We start from the raw sequence: 16,651 nt of genomic DNA, 5'->3' as shown, positions 1-16,651 counted from the left end.
GGTTTTGCAGCACATGGGAGACACAGGGAAATGCTGGCTTTGAGGATTATAGTGGCAGAGCTGCTAGCAGGGGTCAGGATGGCACCAGTGTGGGGAAGTAAGGGACATGTGGCTCACTTTGCATTAGAGTGGGGGGGAGATGGCTACTCATGCATCTAGGCTGGACCCCTGTTTGTGTTTGGACTTTGCATAAGAAATGGGCAAAAAACTCAACTTTTACAATTTGTTCCTGTGGGGATGCAGAAAATGAAACTAAAGCCAGGAAGTGTGCACGTTAAGAATACTCATTTGAAATCTATTGCTGATGATGCAGTCACTGTTCCAGACTGAGGTGCCACTGAAGTGAATCTAATCCTTCTGTTTAATTTGCCAGTGTGAACAGCCCCATTGAAGTCGATTGCACTTCTAGGCAGCAAAGCCAAGCCCATGAATTAATTTGCCAAGTCAGAGCTTCCTGCCAGCAGAAAGACATGCTGAACTGGACAGGAGAGGCAAAAGCCCAAGGAGGAATCTACAGCATTTATGGTGTTTCAAGGGTGGCTCCACCATGCTTCATCTAGTAAAGACAATTGTGAACCATAAGTGCAGCCAGGGCCCTGGGAAAAGTGGGTTGTTATTGTAACATATCATATGTTATAGCCAGTATTGAACCAGGAATGAATGTTAAAAGCTGGAGGCTTGTTCCAGAGCCCTTTAGATAAATGAGAGGGCTCTGGGGGATATTGATAACCAGATTAGAACCAGGGAGTGTTGCAATAATTATTTCAACTATGTGTTGATTTAGAATCAGGAAAATGTGGGAAGAAATGCATGGGTGCATGAGTGTCACAGGGCAAATTCTGTTGTTAAATGTCTTTTAATGTAACTGCAGTGTTAACTATTCGAAGTATTTCAAACATGTCTTGTGATGGTCTTTCCTAGACCTTCAAGTGGGAATTGCAGCTGCACTTCCAAAGAGCAATTACATAGTTTTTCCATAATAAAAGAACATCAGGAGGCATATTTCCCCTTTGGATGGACTCCTGCTCCTGTTGCCTACTCAAGCTCTTGGGGACTGACCTCAGGGCTTCCGGTGGTGGTGGCCACATCAACTGCTTCATCTGGGGCATGTGCTGAGGTCCCACTGAAAGCTGCTGGATGTGAAGAGGTTTCAGGGGCCGAATTGTGGCCTCTGCAATGGAAAGTTTGGCTGTGAGCTCTGCAGGCTCTGACTTTTCATTGCAGTATAGACAAAAGAGGATGGGGGAAAGGCAGAATCTCCTGTATGGACCAACATTTGCTTTTTATTGTTTTTATTAATGTATTAATTCTCCAATAATTATTAATATTTTGGTACTGTTTTCATAAGTTTAGGCACAGTTAGATTGTTCAGAAGTTGAGGAGCTTGTTGACTGGGTCTCAAGCGGAATGCTAAAGAGCACTTGCACTGTGATTAACCACAGGAGACTGGTAGCTGAAGGAGAGCAGCTCTTTCATTGCTCTACACAAACTCTGAGTGTGTGAAAGCTGGAAGCAGAGCTTGTGGGGAAAGCCCACAAGCTTTCTCTCTTCCCTCCTGGGTGAATCTCACTTTTGTGCTCATCTGCATGTGGTTTGGGGAAATCTCAGGTGATACCATTTAGCTTTTTCAGTACTGTCCAGAGTGACTCCTCAAAAGCCTTTTTCCCCTCTCGGAAAGATGTAAAAGATGGTAATTTAAGTACTGGATACAGTTCTGCTTTGAGTGAGGCTTTGTAGTTAACTTTGTTTTGAATCTTTGAGTAAAGGGCTCTTTACATCTCATCTTTTACTTTTATTTCAGATGATTGAAACTAATGATATTTCAGAAGAAAAGATAAAGATGAAGCAGACTATGGAAGGTATGAAATTTTATTGCTTTTTATCCTGGAACACTGTTTTAATGACTCATATGCCTTCCCTTCCTCTAACTCTGCTGTAGGGAAGTAGGGAAGGCTGTGTGGATGTGGCTTAGGAAGCTGGGTTCATCCTCAGATTTTGTTGCATGGCATTTGTTGTTTGATAACAAAAAAGTGCTCCAAGTTCCTTTCCCTGTTTTATTCCTCCTGCCCCTGTGCTTGCTTTCTAAAACCTATCTGATATGGCTTTACAACTGTCATACCTTCTAATGTCTGGAGGTAGTGAGATGCAGTGAGAAACACCCGTTATCTGTCTCCTGATGCTCCTTTGCTAATGGAGGGTATCACGGCTGTACCCCTGTCGCACCCTGCCCCGTATGCTGGATCCCTTCCTGATTTGCATGAAGCTTTTTCTAAGATTCTGATCTTTGTCTTGTCTCTTCGTTCTCCTGCAGACCTCCAAGACAAGCTGAGCAAAAGAGACAAAGAGGTGTCATCACTGGTGTCCCAGACTGAAACTCTAAGGGCCCAAGTAAGTGGTAAGTTTCCCTAATCCAGTGCTGGTGGGAAATAGGTGCTTCCCTGCCTGTCCTCTGTACCGGTATTGAACAAGGGTCTGGGTGCTGAGATGGGCTGATGTAAACCAGGACATTTCCTGTCTTAATGCACATTGTTGGTAAAAGTTTGTTCAGCAGTTCCAGTCTCTTTTCAGGAGTTGAGCACAAACACTGCAGAAGGTATTTGTATCTTGTGAAGGGAGTGTTTGGGTTTATTGAACGTCAGAAACTAAAAGAGGCAGAGGTAAATGGAGCTGGGTGTGTTGTTTCCAAGATCTCCCCTTAATTAGGGCCAGAGCTAACCACATCTTATGAGTGGTAATTGAGAAAAGGCCAAAAGCAGGAATGCAAGTAAAGGACTGAGACCTTCCCCTCTGCTTCTCATAGCTTTGGAAAGCAAATGCAAAACAGCAGAAAAGAAGACTGATACAGTGTTAAAAGAAAAGAAACGTCTGGAAAGTGAACTGGAAGCCTTGACCAAGAAAACACATGATGCTTCGGGGCAACTAGTCCTCATTAGCCAGGAGCTACTTAAGAAGGAAAGGTCAGTGTGCAGGTCTGAAGGACAGAGCTGGAGACAGGTGGCCCTGTGTGTGTGTGTGTGTGTTCATTCCAGGTGCTGTGATTTACCACCAAAAGAAACCTGGACATTGAATCATTGAAGTCCAGCCCCCAACCTTCCTGTTCTTTAGAGATGCTTATTTTGGGAATCTGGTTAAAATTAGGGGCTGTGAATTAACCAAGGAGCTGCCCTTTCACTGCTTGCCAGGAGCTGTAAGACAGTTCAGTGCACATGTAGATGCTGAATGAAGTCATTTTCATGCCAACTAAGCTGGCTGCTGCCCTGCTCTGAAATACAGTTCCTTGGGCAAGTCCCAGTCTCTAAAGCTGTCACAGTGGGGAGGACAAGAGATCTGAAGTGATGGGATTTGAGTCACATTTGCTCACTGGCCTTTATTTGTATCTGTAGCAAAGGTGAGAAGGAGCACAGCAGGACACCAGTGTGTGTGAGCTCTGGAAATATCCTCACCTTTCCTTTCCGCTTCTTCCAGGAGCCTGAACGAGCTGAGAGCACTGTTGCTGGAGGCAAACCGGCACTCACCTGGGCCAGAACGGGACCTGAGCCGGGAAGTGCACAAAGCTGAGTGGCGGCTGAAGGAGCAGAAGCTCAAAGATGACATCAAGGGCCTGCGAGAGAAACTGGTTGTGCTGGTGAGGACACCAAAACCCCTCCTGGCCTTGGCTTGCAGGCTGGAGGGCTTTGTGCTGCTACTGGGGGTAGTCTTCACCCTTACTCCAAGTCTTCATGCTTGCTTTTGTGCTGCTGAGCATCTGGCAGGACCTTAGTTGACAGCGCCTGTGAGATTGGACCTGGCTTAGCAGTGACTCATTAAGTAGTAAAAATGTCCTTGTGTCCTTCTCCAGTGTTTTTCTGTTCTCATAGGTTTTAGATCCATGGCTAATTAAGGCTAAAATTTGTGGGAGAGAGTGAAGGTCAGCCACCCCACACTGTTTTACACATTCTGTTCTAGGCATAAGCAATGTCCTCCAATTCCTGTGTACTTCAGTGTCCTCCAGTGGTTGAAATGTGAATAATTCATTTGAACTCTGCTGGGAACGAATTAGAACTGCTGCTTGTACAGTTGCCTTCAGAATTGTGCTCTGACCCCATCTACTGTTGAAATCAAAACGCAGTTGTATGAGTTACTGTGGATTTCTTCTTTGCTTAGTTTCTGTAGTGATTTGGTTTAACCTGCTCTTATTTTCCCTTTGCTGTTTAAGGACAAGGAAAAATCGGTGTCAGATCAGCGGCGATACTCCCTGATCGACCCTTCTTCAGAGTCAGAGGTGATCCGGCTGCAGCACCGGCTGGTCAGCACGGAGGATGTGCTGCGCAACGCGCTGGAGCAGGGCCACCAGATGGAGAAACTCATGGAAGCAATGAGGCTCTCTTCTGAGAAAACACAGGTAGAGCATCAGCAGTCACTTCACAGGTTGCTCAGCCCTCAGGTCTGTCCTGAGCAACCTCCTGGGATCTTGCCCTATGCTGTGGAGGGTGATGCAGTCAGCTGAGACCCTTTCTTTCTGCTTGAAACAGCCTGGAAAGACTTTATTCTGTCAGATGTAGCTTAGAATGAAGAAAAGCCTCACTACTTGGTAATTATGGATCCTGTTGTGCTTTGCAAGAATGGTTGCTAAATGTGGTGTTTTGGGGAAGGTTGCAGCATAAGTTAACTGTTCTTTGTCTACAACATGTGGCTGCATATCCTTGAGGTACAGGCAATTTGTAACATGAAGGTTGAAGGTTTCTGCCATCCCTGTTCTCAGAAGGTTTTGTTTCCTTGCAACTCATAAGCAGAAACTTTGGAGGTGACTCTGGGAAAATTTTCCATTTCTCTTGCCAGCTCCTGAAGGCATTTCTGTATCTGATCTGGGTTTGCTGATGGACCATGAATGATCCCATTCCAGTTACTGCCTTCTCTTCTCAGCTTCCTCTGGTCTCCCTTTGTTTCTTCTGACAAAAGCAAAAGTGCTTCCGTCCTTTGTCTTGCATCCTTCTTTGTGAAACTGAAGGCTGCAAATGGCTTGACTTTCCACATTTGCCTTTTTCCATCTCGTGTCTAAGCCCTGGTTGATTCCTCGTGCAAAGTGACCTGCCCCTTGTGCTAAGCTTTGTGCTTCATGTCCTTTATTGCTCTTCTAGCTGTGTCTTCTCTTGTGTCTGCAACCAGGTCATGGTTTTCAGAGCCCAGATGCACTAGTGCTCCTCACGTGCTTGCTCATTTAAATTCTTAGCTGAAAAATGTCTTTCTCTTGCAGTAATGAGCTACAATTCATATTCAAACAGACATGTTAGGATAGTACAAAACAAGCCACTAGTTAGAATGGGCAGAGAGCTTGTTTTCCCTGATGTAGGTGCAGATGTCTTGTAGTAGGTAATTGGGGTGGGGTGGGAAGGTGGTGGTGGTATCAAATCTAGTCCTCCCATGTCAGTGTCTTCTGCGCAGTTTGCAGATACACCAAATGGCTGTTTTGCATTACAGTAGTACTTGGAGTGAGACAGCCGGGAGGAGGGTGCATTGTAGACATTGCAGCCCTGAGAGCTCTGCTGGCTCAGCTGAGCATCTGTGTGTTGCAGACAAGTTGCTACATCCCGCAGTGCAGCAGAGGCAGCCGTCTGCCAGCTCCAGACAGGACAGCTGTAGTCGTGATGACAAGTTAGTGGCAGTCCAAGATGTACTATAATCCTGTTACTACTTCTGGAGTGACTTTAGCTCCTGCTGTAATTGCTATGTGTCAAGTGAAAGTGCATCCTGACAGCCTCATCCGCTGGAAGCTGCGGGGGGGGTGGGAAAAGTTTAGTCTCTGCTTTAATGCTCAGTCCCTTGAGGAAAAGGAAGTCTTCTGTTTCACATTCCTATCTCCAGAGGTGGTACAGGTGGTAATTATTTCTTCCCCAGCTGTAGAAGATAACTAATCTTCCATAAAGTGAGTTGGAGTGGACCTTATGAGGTCAGCTAATCTATCCCTGGTATTGCTTTGATACTTTCATGCTTAAATCTTAGAGATGTGACAAGATAGTATTATGCCTTCAACTACAAGCCATGGTACTGGGAGACAGCTGGGGGATTACTGCAGGAGGCAAGGCCTCAAACTTCTATTGATATCAGGGTTTTAAAGTGCCTAGTTACAAAGAAGTCTGGATCAAAGCTTCCCTAGTTTCAGTATGCTGTCTGTTCATCCTTTCTCTTATGAAGGGGAGTTGTTAACTGGGGGCTTTCAGGCTGAGCCTGAGGACATCGCTAGTTTAAAGAGATCCTGGTGCATTAGTCAGTGAATTGGTGGTTCTTCCCCAGGAGCCACATGTCTTCTGTAACCCATTCTGTATTACCTTCTGACCTCCTGTCTCCTCTCTGTCAGCAGCAGCTGTTGCCCAGGGATCTGCCTTGGCATCACTCTCCCTTTGTCTGTAAAGCCTTCACTTTGCAGCACTTTGCAGCTCTGTAATTACCACAAGCTGCTGCTTAGCAGCAGCCCTTAGCAAGGCACCACACTCTGCAGTCCTTGGTGTGCCTGGCTGGCCTTGGTGTTAGACAAAAGGAGGTGCAGGAGCTGGGGAAGCATAGTGGCACTGTCTTCATCTCATCCTCGAGTACTTGCTGCCTTGCTCTTTCCATGCCTGCAGCTGAAAAATATTTGTCATGTCATAAAGGAAAAGGATCTTTATCTTCTCCATGTCTTGGGAGACACAAGCTTTGCAGGAAGCGACAAGGATTTGGCACTTGAGCCTTTTCTTGGAGAACTGGCAGTGATTGCTCTGGGAGTTGTTTCATTTCATGTCAAGTGAATTGCACCACTTTTTTCATTATTGTGACCATGTACCGAGACCAAATTTCAAACCTGACTCCTAGTACCTGATAGATGCTTAGTGCAGTGATTGGGCGTGCTGCAGCCATGGTAGGCTCTGTTGCCTGAATCTCCTGTGGGGTGCATGCAGACCCTAGGGCTGAGTCACTACAGCAGCACTGTTGACATCCATCTGGGTAGTATTCACTGCCTGGTAAACTTTGGCAGTTCAGGCTTTCAAAGCAGAGTTCAGTTTGAATCTCTGCCTGCTTTTCCTGCCCAAACAAAACCTCTGTTCCATAGGATTGACTATTGCACCTTTGAGGTTACAGTAAGAAAAGATCCTGTGTAGCTGTGCCTCCTCTGATGATGGCTTTTAAATCTTGTTGTCTTGTCTCCCTATAATATCTGGTTTTGCTGCCATCAGCAATTCACCAATAACTGTGAATCTGGTTTCAAAGACTCAAACAACTGACATTTGCCATGCTGTGACTTCAGGCTGCAGCTTTCTTCTCTTGTTTGTGCTGGTTGTACTGTCATTTTGAAGCTGAAGGGCTCCATATTATCCTCCTAAAGACACACTATAAATGTTTAAAAGTTCTTGTGCATTCTGAAGATAGACCAGCCTGTCCTGGCTGCCAGACTTGTCCCCAGAGATGGGAAGCAGGGAATGGCAAATGTCCTTTTCAGTGCTGGGATGTTCACTGTGCTGTGTTTTGCAGCTAATGCTGCCCTTTGCTCAGGGTTTGTTTATTGAGATTTGAGAGTCAGAAGTAAAGAGTGGGTCTGTGTCCATGAGGACACTGGGGGATGTTTTGTAGCTCAAAAGGATGGAATCCAGCATGTGGGGACTGGGCCAGGGTGCAGAGGGCAGGAAGCTTCTTGCCAAAAGTGGGGTGGGATTTCTGCCTTCTCCTTTCCTTATGTGGAGTGGGCTGCTAAGGAAGGGATAGCAGTCTTGCCAGGTTTCAGAGCTTGTAGGCAAAACCACTGGGCTCTGTGTCCTTCAGCAAGTATTGTCCATTCTCCATTGCAGACTGGAAATTCTGGGTCTGCTAACGGGATTCACCAGCAGGATAAAGCCCACAAACAAGAGGTAAGTTGTAAGCAGAATGTCACTTAAAACAGTGACTGCTTCGTGTGATTTCTTGCCTGCTGTGCTGGGGACAGCTCTTGGATGGAGGCTGTTCTGCCAGCAAAGTTTGGCTGTGTCATTCCCACATCAAAAGCCAGTTCCCAAGCATATGATGGGAACATCACCATACTATAAAAAACACTTGAAGCCATCAGGAAGGTGCTGGTGAGATGCTCACTGAGGTGCAGTGGGTGCTTTTTCTGGGAGAAGCAATGAAAAGGGAGTTTCTCCTCAGTCTCCTGGGTTAGTGCCTGTACGGCTCTTCTGGCAGCCCCTGCTAGAAGCTACTTGGTCTTAGATCTCTGCCATCTGCTTTACATGGGTGGCATTTGTGGGATGTGCTGTTATGTTCTGCCAGTTTTCATGATGTAGGACAAGACTTGTAGCCTCAGACTTCATCTCCACGCAGGTAGGATGGCCAACCTGAGGAAGAGGAGGTGTGACTTACTGAGCAGAGGCATGGCAGGCCTGGTGGCATTCCACTCCGTGCCTCAGTTTCCTCTTCTGTAGAAATACCTCTGTGCTTGCCCTCATTCTGCCTAACAAGGTCTCTTTTCTTCCAGGAGAAGCTCTGATAGAGAAGAGGTGAAGAGGATCATTTCATGCCAATATCAGCTCCTGTGCACTGTCAGGAAAAATGGTACCACATTTGGCTTTAGCACCTCCAAAAGACCAGACACAGTATTTTCACTTTAAAGCAGGACAGTGTTTATAATACACTAACTGATGTAGTCAGGACAATCCTGCAGTCCAGTTTTCCAAGACAGCCATTGTTCCGGGGGGAGCAGAAAGGTTTCTCAACATTTGGTTTCTTACTTGTATTGGTTTTGACTATGGAATTTGTATTGCTGTTGTCCCACCAGCTGACCTGGTCTGGATGATGGCTGCCCCAAATGGTGGCTGAAGTGTCAGCAAGTCCCAGTATCCCACAAGAACTCCAAAAGGATTTGCTTGTGGTGTTTGATGCTTCTCACATGGTCTGTCTCTTCCCTTCCACACATCCCACTGTCTTGAAGACCTGCACAAGCAAGTGAAACCTGCTGGGCTGACTGTTCATGCTGGCACGTGTAGGCTGAGCAAGATGGGGTGTGTGGATGTGTTTCCCTTCAACTTGTAGAAGACATCAATGTTCTGGAGGCTGCACTTAGTACTTGTATCATAGCATGTCCTGGGAAATAATCTGATTTCAGGGGGATATTTGTTTTGTTTCTCACCCAGTGCTGTTTGGGGACAGGCAACCCCAGCTGTGGTTGGCATTTCTTCCTGCAGAGATCTCTGAGCAGGCCTGCCCATGCCCTGCCCCACAGCGAGGCTGAGCAGCCTGATCCCCATCACTTGTATGTGTTTTATTGGGCCTTCTTAGAGCACAGGACTCCACAGCTGCATCTCATCACTGGCCTGAGAGCTCCATGCTGGCTGCAGTCAGTGTGGGACGCATGCCCTGTGGAGATGGTTCCTTCCTTGCCCGTTTAATTTAACAGCTAATCAGGGATCGCCTGGCCTTTCTCTGGAGCTATCCTTGGCTCTGCATTATGATGTTCCAGTATGATGCCCATCCCCTTCTGCCAGGAATACAGAATGCTGAGGTGCTGCTCTGAGCATTCATGCAGCAGCAGCTGTCTGTATTGGATGGGTACAGCATTCCACTGTGTATGACCTGAGTACGAGTATTTGGAGCAGAAGGAATACAAGACTAGAGCTCACACAGCTCTTGTCTGTACATAGCAGTGTAGGCTCAGGTAAGGATCTCGTTCCTTCTTCTGAAGGCTCTACCCTTCTCTAACTTTGACCACAGCTCCCAAGGGACACTAGGGTGGAGGAAAGGGACAGTATGCTTTTAAAGGTGTGAGACTCCAGATTCACTGCTAAGTACCACAGGGAAGAATCACAGCAATATTTCACCAGGCTTTCTCTAGTTAGTGCCTGATTCCTTCAGTCTTCAGAAGCTCTTTTGTTGTGATGGGTTATCTGTGAAACAGGACAAGACAGAAGAGAGCACTGAGAGAGGAGATCTGAGCGTGACCGCAGGCAGATGAACATCACATCATGTCAGCTTCATTGCTTTTGCCTTCATTTCCTGTAAGGTTGTGCTACTTTGTCTTCATGGGTTGCTAGACTCTGGCTTCCTTGAAGGATGAGCAGCCAGAAGCAACCTGGGAAAGACATGGGCTTCATGACTGCAGTTCTACCACGAGGAGGATGTTGCTGAATCTGGGCTATGACACAGCACTGGACCCTGCTCACTTGATGCAGGATTGGTGATCTCCCTCCATGCAGAGGGAGGATGAGAGAGGAAGGTGACTTCAGGGGTGTAAAGCAGGACAGAAAGCGCAGCTTAAATCTTGTGCATGGCAGGGGGAGGCAAAACTGCCTTGCAGAACTGCTTCATCAGTTTTACTAATCACCAGGAAGATTGCCTAGCTCTGAGACTTCCCGAACGGATCACAGGGGTTATCTCCAAAATCTTCCTGGTCCATGTACTCCTCATCTCTTAAGCAATTCAGGAAAATCGCAGAGGGAGTGTTCACTGTTGCAGCCTGTGACAGGGAATACCTCTCTGGGAGCTGCTGGCTGTAAGAATTGTGGGCTGGTGTTTCCCAAAGCGCTGCTTTGCTTGGTCTCTGGTGTCTGCAGCTCTCTCTGGATTGAGTGGAGCTAAAGGAATGCTGCCCATCTCCGAGCCCAGGGCTTCCCAGGCACCTGCCAGTGGGAGAGCCCATTCTGCTTGGGAGCTTACTTTCCCTGGTAGGTCTTTTAGTGATTTGTGACCAGTTGCCTTCATCTATAGAGGGGAGATACCTGCATTTTCCACCTCCCTCAATGAACCTTTGGCTCTGCACAAGGCAGGATCCCCGGGGAGGACTTATGGGGACCATGTATTTAGTTCCATTAATCAGATCTGAAGTTGTCAGGTAACTTTCAAGCTGTAGGAGTCTCTGGCTCCTGTCTCCTCCCAGGGACCATCTCTTGTGTGTGGCTCAGACCTGTGGATCTTCCCAGTCAGTTCAGGTGACAATGTAGACTGGCAGCAGATGGGGCAGGGATGGTTTAAAGATAATGCAGATGGTCTTCTCTGGCTGTAAGTAGCTGTGCTGGTCCCTGAGGATCAGCCAGGAGCCAAGCACTTGCTTACGGCAGAGGCTGTTTGTGGGCCTTGCATTGCAAGGCCACACCGAAATGGGCAGTGGGGCAAAGCCAGGGCCTCTGTATTCCACCCTGCTTTGGGGAGCTGCTCCCCAAACAGAACTGACTGCAGCATGAGCAGGACATGCTATCACACATCATCTGGGTTTTAGCTCAACCCTGTATAAAGTGGCCAGGTTTGAACATTATCCATGTTCTCCCTCTCCAGAATTGGCACAGGCCTCCCAAGGGCACCTGCCTCTAGCTGCCCTTCTGAGCTTGTAAGAGACCAAACTAGGGACAAACTTGGGAAGGACAAGGAGGAGATTCCCCGGCCCCTCTATTTATTTGTAAGTTTAAGTGCTATTTTTGCCTATGTGGTGGTGTATAAAGTACTTCACAGTATTTGGTCTTACTGGCTTGGTTCTTCAGGGGAGATTTTCAAGGGTGTTGGAGCACTGATGCACCCATCTCCTGTTGCTGGTCAGGAGCTGGTTCCTGTTTGTGCCTTCACTTCCCTTTGGCTTCAGCCTTGCTTTTATCTTGACCCCCAAGAGCTGGTACAGGGGCCTGGGGGGTGGTTGTGTTCTCCTCTCCCAGCCTGTGCATGCTGTGCTGGTGCTGCATCTGGAGCCGAGTCCTGACATCATGCCCCAGAGCACCAGCACAGGGTGGGGAGGAGGAGGCAGCGCATCTTTGGAGTCATCAGCACCAAGGGAAGGGCTGGCACCCACTGGGACACCAGCCATCACCCAGCTGTGGTACCCAACAGTTAGTGATGCTTTTCTGCTGAAAGCTGAGACATTATCCAGTGAACAAAGTCTTTGCCATGGAGACTGCTCCATCTTTAGTGTTTTTTTCTCTAACCCTCTAGACCAAAGGGAAAAGAATCAGTCTTGGCTGGTGATTTCAGCTTTATCCCTCCTATCCCTCCAGTGCTGGAGCAAGGGGCAGCACTGAGGCAGTGCTGAACGATGGGTGCAAAGCTACCAGCCAAGGCTCTGCAGCTCTTGCCTACTCCCAGCCACCAGCCCTTCCTCTGGCTTGCACTAGAGATGCATGAGGGTTTCATTCAAACAAAATGATGCAAATGACACTGTAAAAGTCTTAACAAAAATTCCAGTACTCTGTTGTTCGGCAGCTTTAGCAGCTCAGCACTATCTTGTAGGGAGTTATTAATACACTAAGATCCTATAGGCCTCATGTAAGTTACCATAATAAAGATGATACTAGATGTATAAATGGATGATAACCTTTTACCCGTACAGTATGTATTACAGTTTTGTAGTTTAGTCATTTTTTGGCTATCAGATTTTGTTAGTACGATATAAAACCAAAAGACAAAAAAAAAGGTTTGACTGCTAATGTCTATTTTGTTATTTGATTCACTTTATTTCTTCTTCTGTACAAAAGCTGTACAAACCTCAGTGTGTGTAACTATCCCACACGTGTATTCATGTACCACCCCCTGTCCTGGCTTGCTGGTGTGGTGAGCTCCTTACTAACCAATAAACTCTGTGGCTGCAGTCGGGCACCCTGGGGCTGCTGGGGTGTGTTCAGGGTGTTGTGCAGTGCCCAAGCCATGCTAAGAGGGAAGTGGATGGGATAAGGGGGGGCTTTGGTAGGTGCCCCTTGTCCTGGGCCCCAGCAGTGAGCTGGAGCCATCGGCACTGGGGTTCAGCTGCCAGCTGGGTTTGTAAACAGCCAAGCATCAGCTCCTTCCCCGGGGCTGCTGTTGGCTATCCCCTGAGCCATGGACTACAGTGCTGTTTATTCATCCATGACTATTTCTCCTCTGTTAATCTCCCCTGTCCCTCGCTGACACATTCACAACACCCCAAGGCAAGGGGTGCTGCAAAGTGCTGCCCTAGACCCACCTCCCTGTACCTCAAGAGAGGCACATACTCATTTGAGTGGTGCCATCTTGATTCTGCAAGACCAGAGGTGGCGACTGGGTCATCCTCATCCCTTCCAGCTCACTCACCACAGACCTTTAGAGCGCAGGGAATGTGTGATTGCTGTGGAGTGGTCCCAGGGCAAGCTGTGGTTGCTGCCAGCACCCTGTGCAGCCCAGCTCCTGCCTCTTTTCCCTATGTTCTCACCATGTACCTGCAGATGAGCATCATGGATTTGTGCTGTCCCCCACGGGCTGGACCAGGGGCATTTACTCCAGGGCTTTTTCATGGCACAGCATCTCCTCGTTGGAATTTCTTGGACTGCCCAAGGGCTGTGCCCTAGCTCAGCAGCCCCACACACAGCAATAAAGCATCCATGCTTCTTCCTGCTATGCTTTCCTGCACCTGTGGGCTGTACATAGATCCTTTGCTGAAAGGTGGTGGGTTCACAGCTGTCTTAAGATGCATGGAAAAAAAAGGATGGTTTTTTTTAACTTGCTTCCTGGCTGCTTCTTTTCCTGAACTTAAGCTTCTCCCCTGCCAGGATTACCTGGAAGTTTTAAACCCTTTCCAAAGAACCGATACAGTACGCAGATGATGAGTTGATTCCAGCATGGGGCCCCAGGTGCTGGACGATAACACCATGGAAGCTGGGCATACAGCTGTATTTCAGAGATGTAGCATGGTCTGTACAGTGTGGTCTGTGGTACCCTGCTCTTATTTTCTCAAGGTGTATAGGAGTTGCTGTGAACCCCAGATCTCTCAAAGCGTTCTGTTTGTCCACCAGCTCCCTGTGCACTGCAGGCGCTCGCAGCTCCTCACGTAGCTGGGTAAGAACAGTGGCTCCCTGGGTCACCGCGCTGCTGATTCCTAGAGCTGCTGCCAGTGCTTCACTGTCCTCCAGCGGCTGGAAGGAGAATAATTGGTTTGAGCTTTGCTTGGGAGAAATCTCTGGACACAGGACTGTCCATCTGGGGCCAGCCCAGCATCCGAGCTGATGCACTCAGTATTTGCCTTGCTCTTCACTTCCCAAGGCTGGTGCTTGCTCACGCCAGGTCTGAAGATGCTGTGGCTGGGCAGGGATGGGATCGTGGCCCAGGGCCATGGCTCCTGTGTGTGATCCCACTGTCATGGCTCGGCCCTGGTCTGATGCACTGGTTCAGGGAGGTTTGTCACCCTCTGCTCCATTGGTGCCAGGGCACCAGTAAGGGAAGGATTGCTCCAGCGTAGCTCTTGGGCTGTCCCCACGCTGACAGCAGGGTCACCAAGCAAGTCCCCTTTTGTGGCCAGAAGTCATGGAGGGAGATGTCCCCCAAACCTCCCTGTTTATGGGGGCAGGAGCCTTTATCCATGTGGTGAATTTCCCACTGAACCCTTCCCAGGGTTCTGGGCAGGAGCTGCTTACTCAGGGCAGGAAGCAAAGGCCATGAACATCATGTCCCTGCTCAGGGCAGATGACTCCAGCTCCATCTTTTCTGTAGCTCCACACTATCATTCATTAAGGTGCATATTTACAATCAAGTGCCCAAGCCCTGGTATCTCACAGAGATAACGCCGTAGCACATGCCTTTGTTTGCAGACATTGCTGTTAATTGTACAGCGAGGATTAATAAAACATGAAGTTGAAAGATGCCTAAATCACAGGGGGGGAGCTGGTAATCTCTGCCAACAATAATATTTGCACTTTATTTTCATCCCAGCATCCAGCCAAGAGTGGAGCCCGGGCTGCAGAGCAGGACCACTGCATGTGAATGGATGGGGTGAGGATGGAGCAGGGATCTTGACCCGCTGCTTGGGCTCAGAAGAGGTGATGGGTGGGATATCCATCCTCATCTGTGTTAGGGACCTCATTCCCTGGGATGTTGTGTTTGTGCCTGGAGCTGGATGGGTGCTTCAGGGGTGGGTTTAATCCAGGGATGAGGGAGGGATGAGCCATGCAGTGCATGGGGACACACACAGAGGTGACATCTCTGTAGGGATGTGGCTGCCCTGTTCTAACCACCATCCTCCTGCTGGACCTGCCTCTCAAGGGCACATCCCTGTGGGATGTTCCCTGTGGATGGGGTGGATGTACCAGCTCTATGCTTGGTGCTGGGAGACCTGTGAGCCACCAAAGATGCTATTTGGCTTTTATAGGGGCTGCTCATGTCCCCTCCCTCCTGCAGCCCCAGTGCCAAAGAGCTCAGCAGCCCCAGGGCTGGAATCAGGGCTGGGAATGTGCTGCTTCCCCAGCAAGGCTGTTTCCTCCCCATCCCTTTGCTGCCTAACAAGCATCCTTGTCAAAATAGCTAATTTCCTTCCAGAACAAAAAGTCACCTGAATACATTTGGAAGCTGTATTGCACTATCAGGGTAATCAGAATTTAATTTGATGCAGTCAAGGCTCTAAAAAGATGTTATCAAGGGGAACATCAAAGCTGGATTCCTGCGCTTGGAAAGGCAACTGGAATGCTTAGTCCAGAGTTCTCATTTTATCGGAGACTTTCAAAATATCAGTCTAAATAACAAAAAATGAATATTAAGAGTATTTGCAAATTAATGTCTTTTGTAGCTGAACAAAGGCTCCTTCTTTTGCATGTCTGGGACAGTCTCTTATTAAATCCCACTAATTATACAATTTTGTTGTGTCTCATCATTTCTGCGCTTGCAGGAATTGAAACTGAAGCTCTTTGCCCCCCTTTGTTGCACCACGCTGCTCCGCAGGGGCCTGATCCTGCAAAGTGGGGCTGCTCCCACTCACCACAGGGAGGTCCCATGGGTACAGGGGCAGAGAGAAGGTGGGATGGGGACCTCGGTTGCTCTTTCTCTCCTGGGTCTGTTATGCCCGTGGGGCTTTGCATCGTTCCAGCTCTTGAGATAGCTGAGGAAAAGCTCCAGCTCGTACTAGTGAATGTACTTGTGCGATCATTTCAGGGTTTGCTTCTAAAGTACAACGTCAGAAGGCAGAAAAGTGTCTTAGGCCTTTTGGGCACCAAGAAGGTGGAAAATGTGACCAAAAAGTGACCTTGGAGATGGGGTGCCCCTTCTGGGGGAGGTTTTATTTGACCTGTGGGCCATGGCTGTATAACCTTGACCATATTCCCTTCAAACACCATGATTTCCATGCCAGGCTCCGTCTGTTTTGCCACCCAGCATGTGACAGACCGGCTGGGGCCATGGTGATGCACAGCATCCCCTGCCCATTGACCCGGTATCTTCCCTTAGCTCCTATTTCTGCAGAGCCCAATCCCAAACACTGTCATCCCCGCACACGTGGGACAGACCTGTCCCCTGGTTTAGCCCTTGGAAACGTGGCAGGGGAGCTTTGGGGGAGAAGGAGGTTCAGCCAACTTCGTTAGGGAAATAGCATGGATCTTGTGTTCAAACCTTTGAAGTGTTAATTAAAAAGAATTATGCAAAGGAGCGAGGGTTTGAAACATTCATTTGAATCTCAATAAGGCATCTGTATTAAAAATAGCAGCGGGATCAACTAAAGATACAGCAGTTTTGGAGCAAAACGGTCCCGGCATCCCTGGTGCTGTTGGGCAGCAGGTTTCTGCCTGCTCCCTGCCCCAGATGGGCACAGCAAGAGCCTGGGAAAACGCTTCTTGTCTAATGTTTAAAGACCTTCAAAGCATCTGGTTTAAGACAAGACCCAGTGGTGCTTTGCTGTAGCGCATGGGGAGGGAGAGAGGGCTGCATGGGCTGGGGAGGCGGCTGCAAGGCTGGCACTACCCCAGGGGCATCCAACATGGGGCAC

At 48.3% G+C, this 16,651-nt stretch overlaps 1 protein-coding gene across 4 annotated transcripts in view; it reads left to right on the top strand.

Moving 5' to 3' along the window:
• Positions 1–15,529, top strand: part of CLIP2 (CAP-Gly domain containing linker protein 2) — a 78,568-nt gene extending 63,039 nt beyond the window's left edge. For all 4 annotated transcript variants that reach the window (XM_062632223.1, XM_062632213.1, XM_062632241.1 and 1 more), the window contains 7 exons: positions 1,802–1,859; positions 2,312–2,395; positions 2,801–2,957; positions 3,466–3,625; positions 4,196–4,381; positions 7,797–7,856; positions 8,459–15,529. In XM_062632223.1, coding sequence (XP_062488207.1) covers positions 1,802–1,859; positions 2,312–2,395; positions 2,801–2,957; positions 3,466–3,625; positions 4,196–4,381; positions 7,797–7,856; positions 8,459–8,470 — 717 coding nt within the window. In that variant the 3' untranslated portion in view covers positions 8,471–15,529. The remainder of the gene's footprint in view (positions 1–1,801; positions 1,860–2,311; positions 2,396–2,800; positions 2,958–3,465; positions 3,626–4,195; positions 4,382–7,796; positions 7,857–8,458) is intronic.
• The last annotated feature ends 1,122 nt before the right edge of the window (positions 15,530–16,651 follow it).

Source organism: Pezoporus occidentalis, unplaced genomic scaffold (assembly GCF_034315485.1).
Source record: "Pezoporus occidentalis ecotype Australia unplaced genomic scaffold, CSIRO_AGI_Poc_V1 ctg110, whole genome shotgun sequence".
Taxonomy (NCBI): Eukaryota; Metazoa; Chordata; class Aves; order Psittaciformes; family Psittacidae; genus Pezoporus; species Pezoporus occidentalis.
The sequence above is the reverse complement of the archived record's forward strand: the minus strand, read 5'-3'. Positions and strand labels throughout refer to the sequence as shown.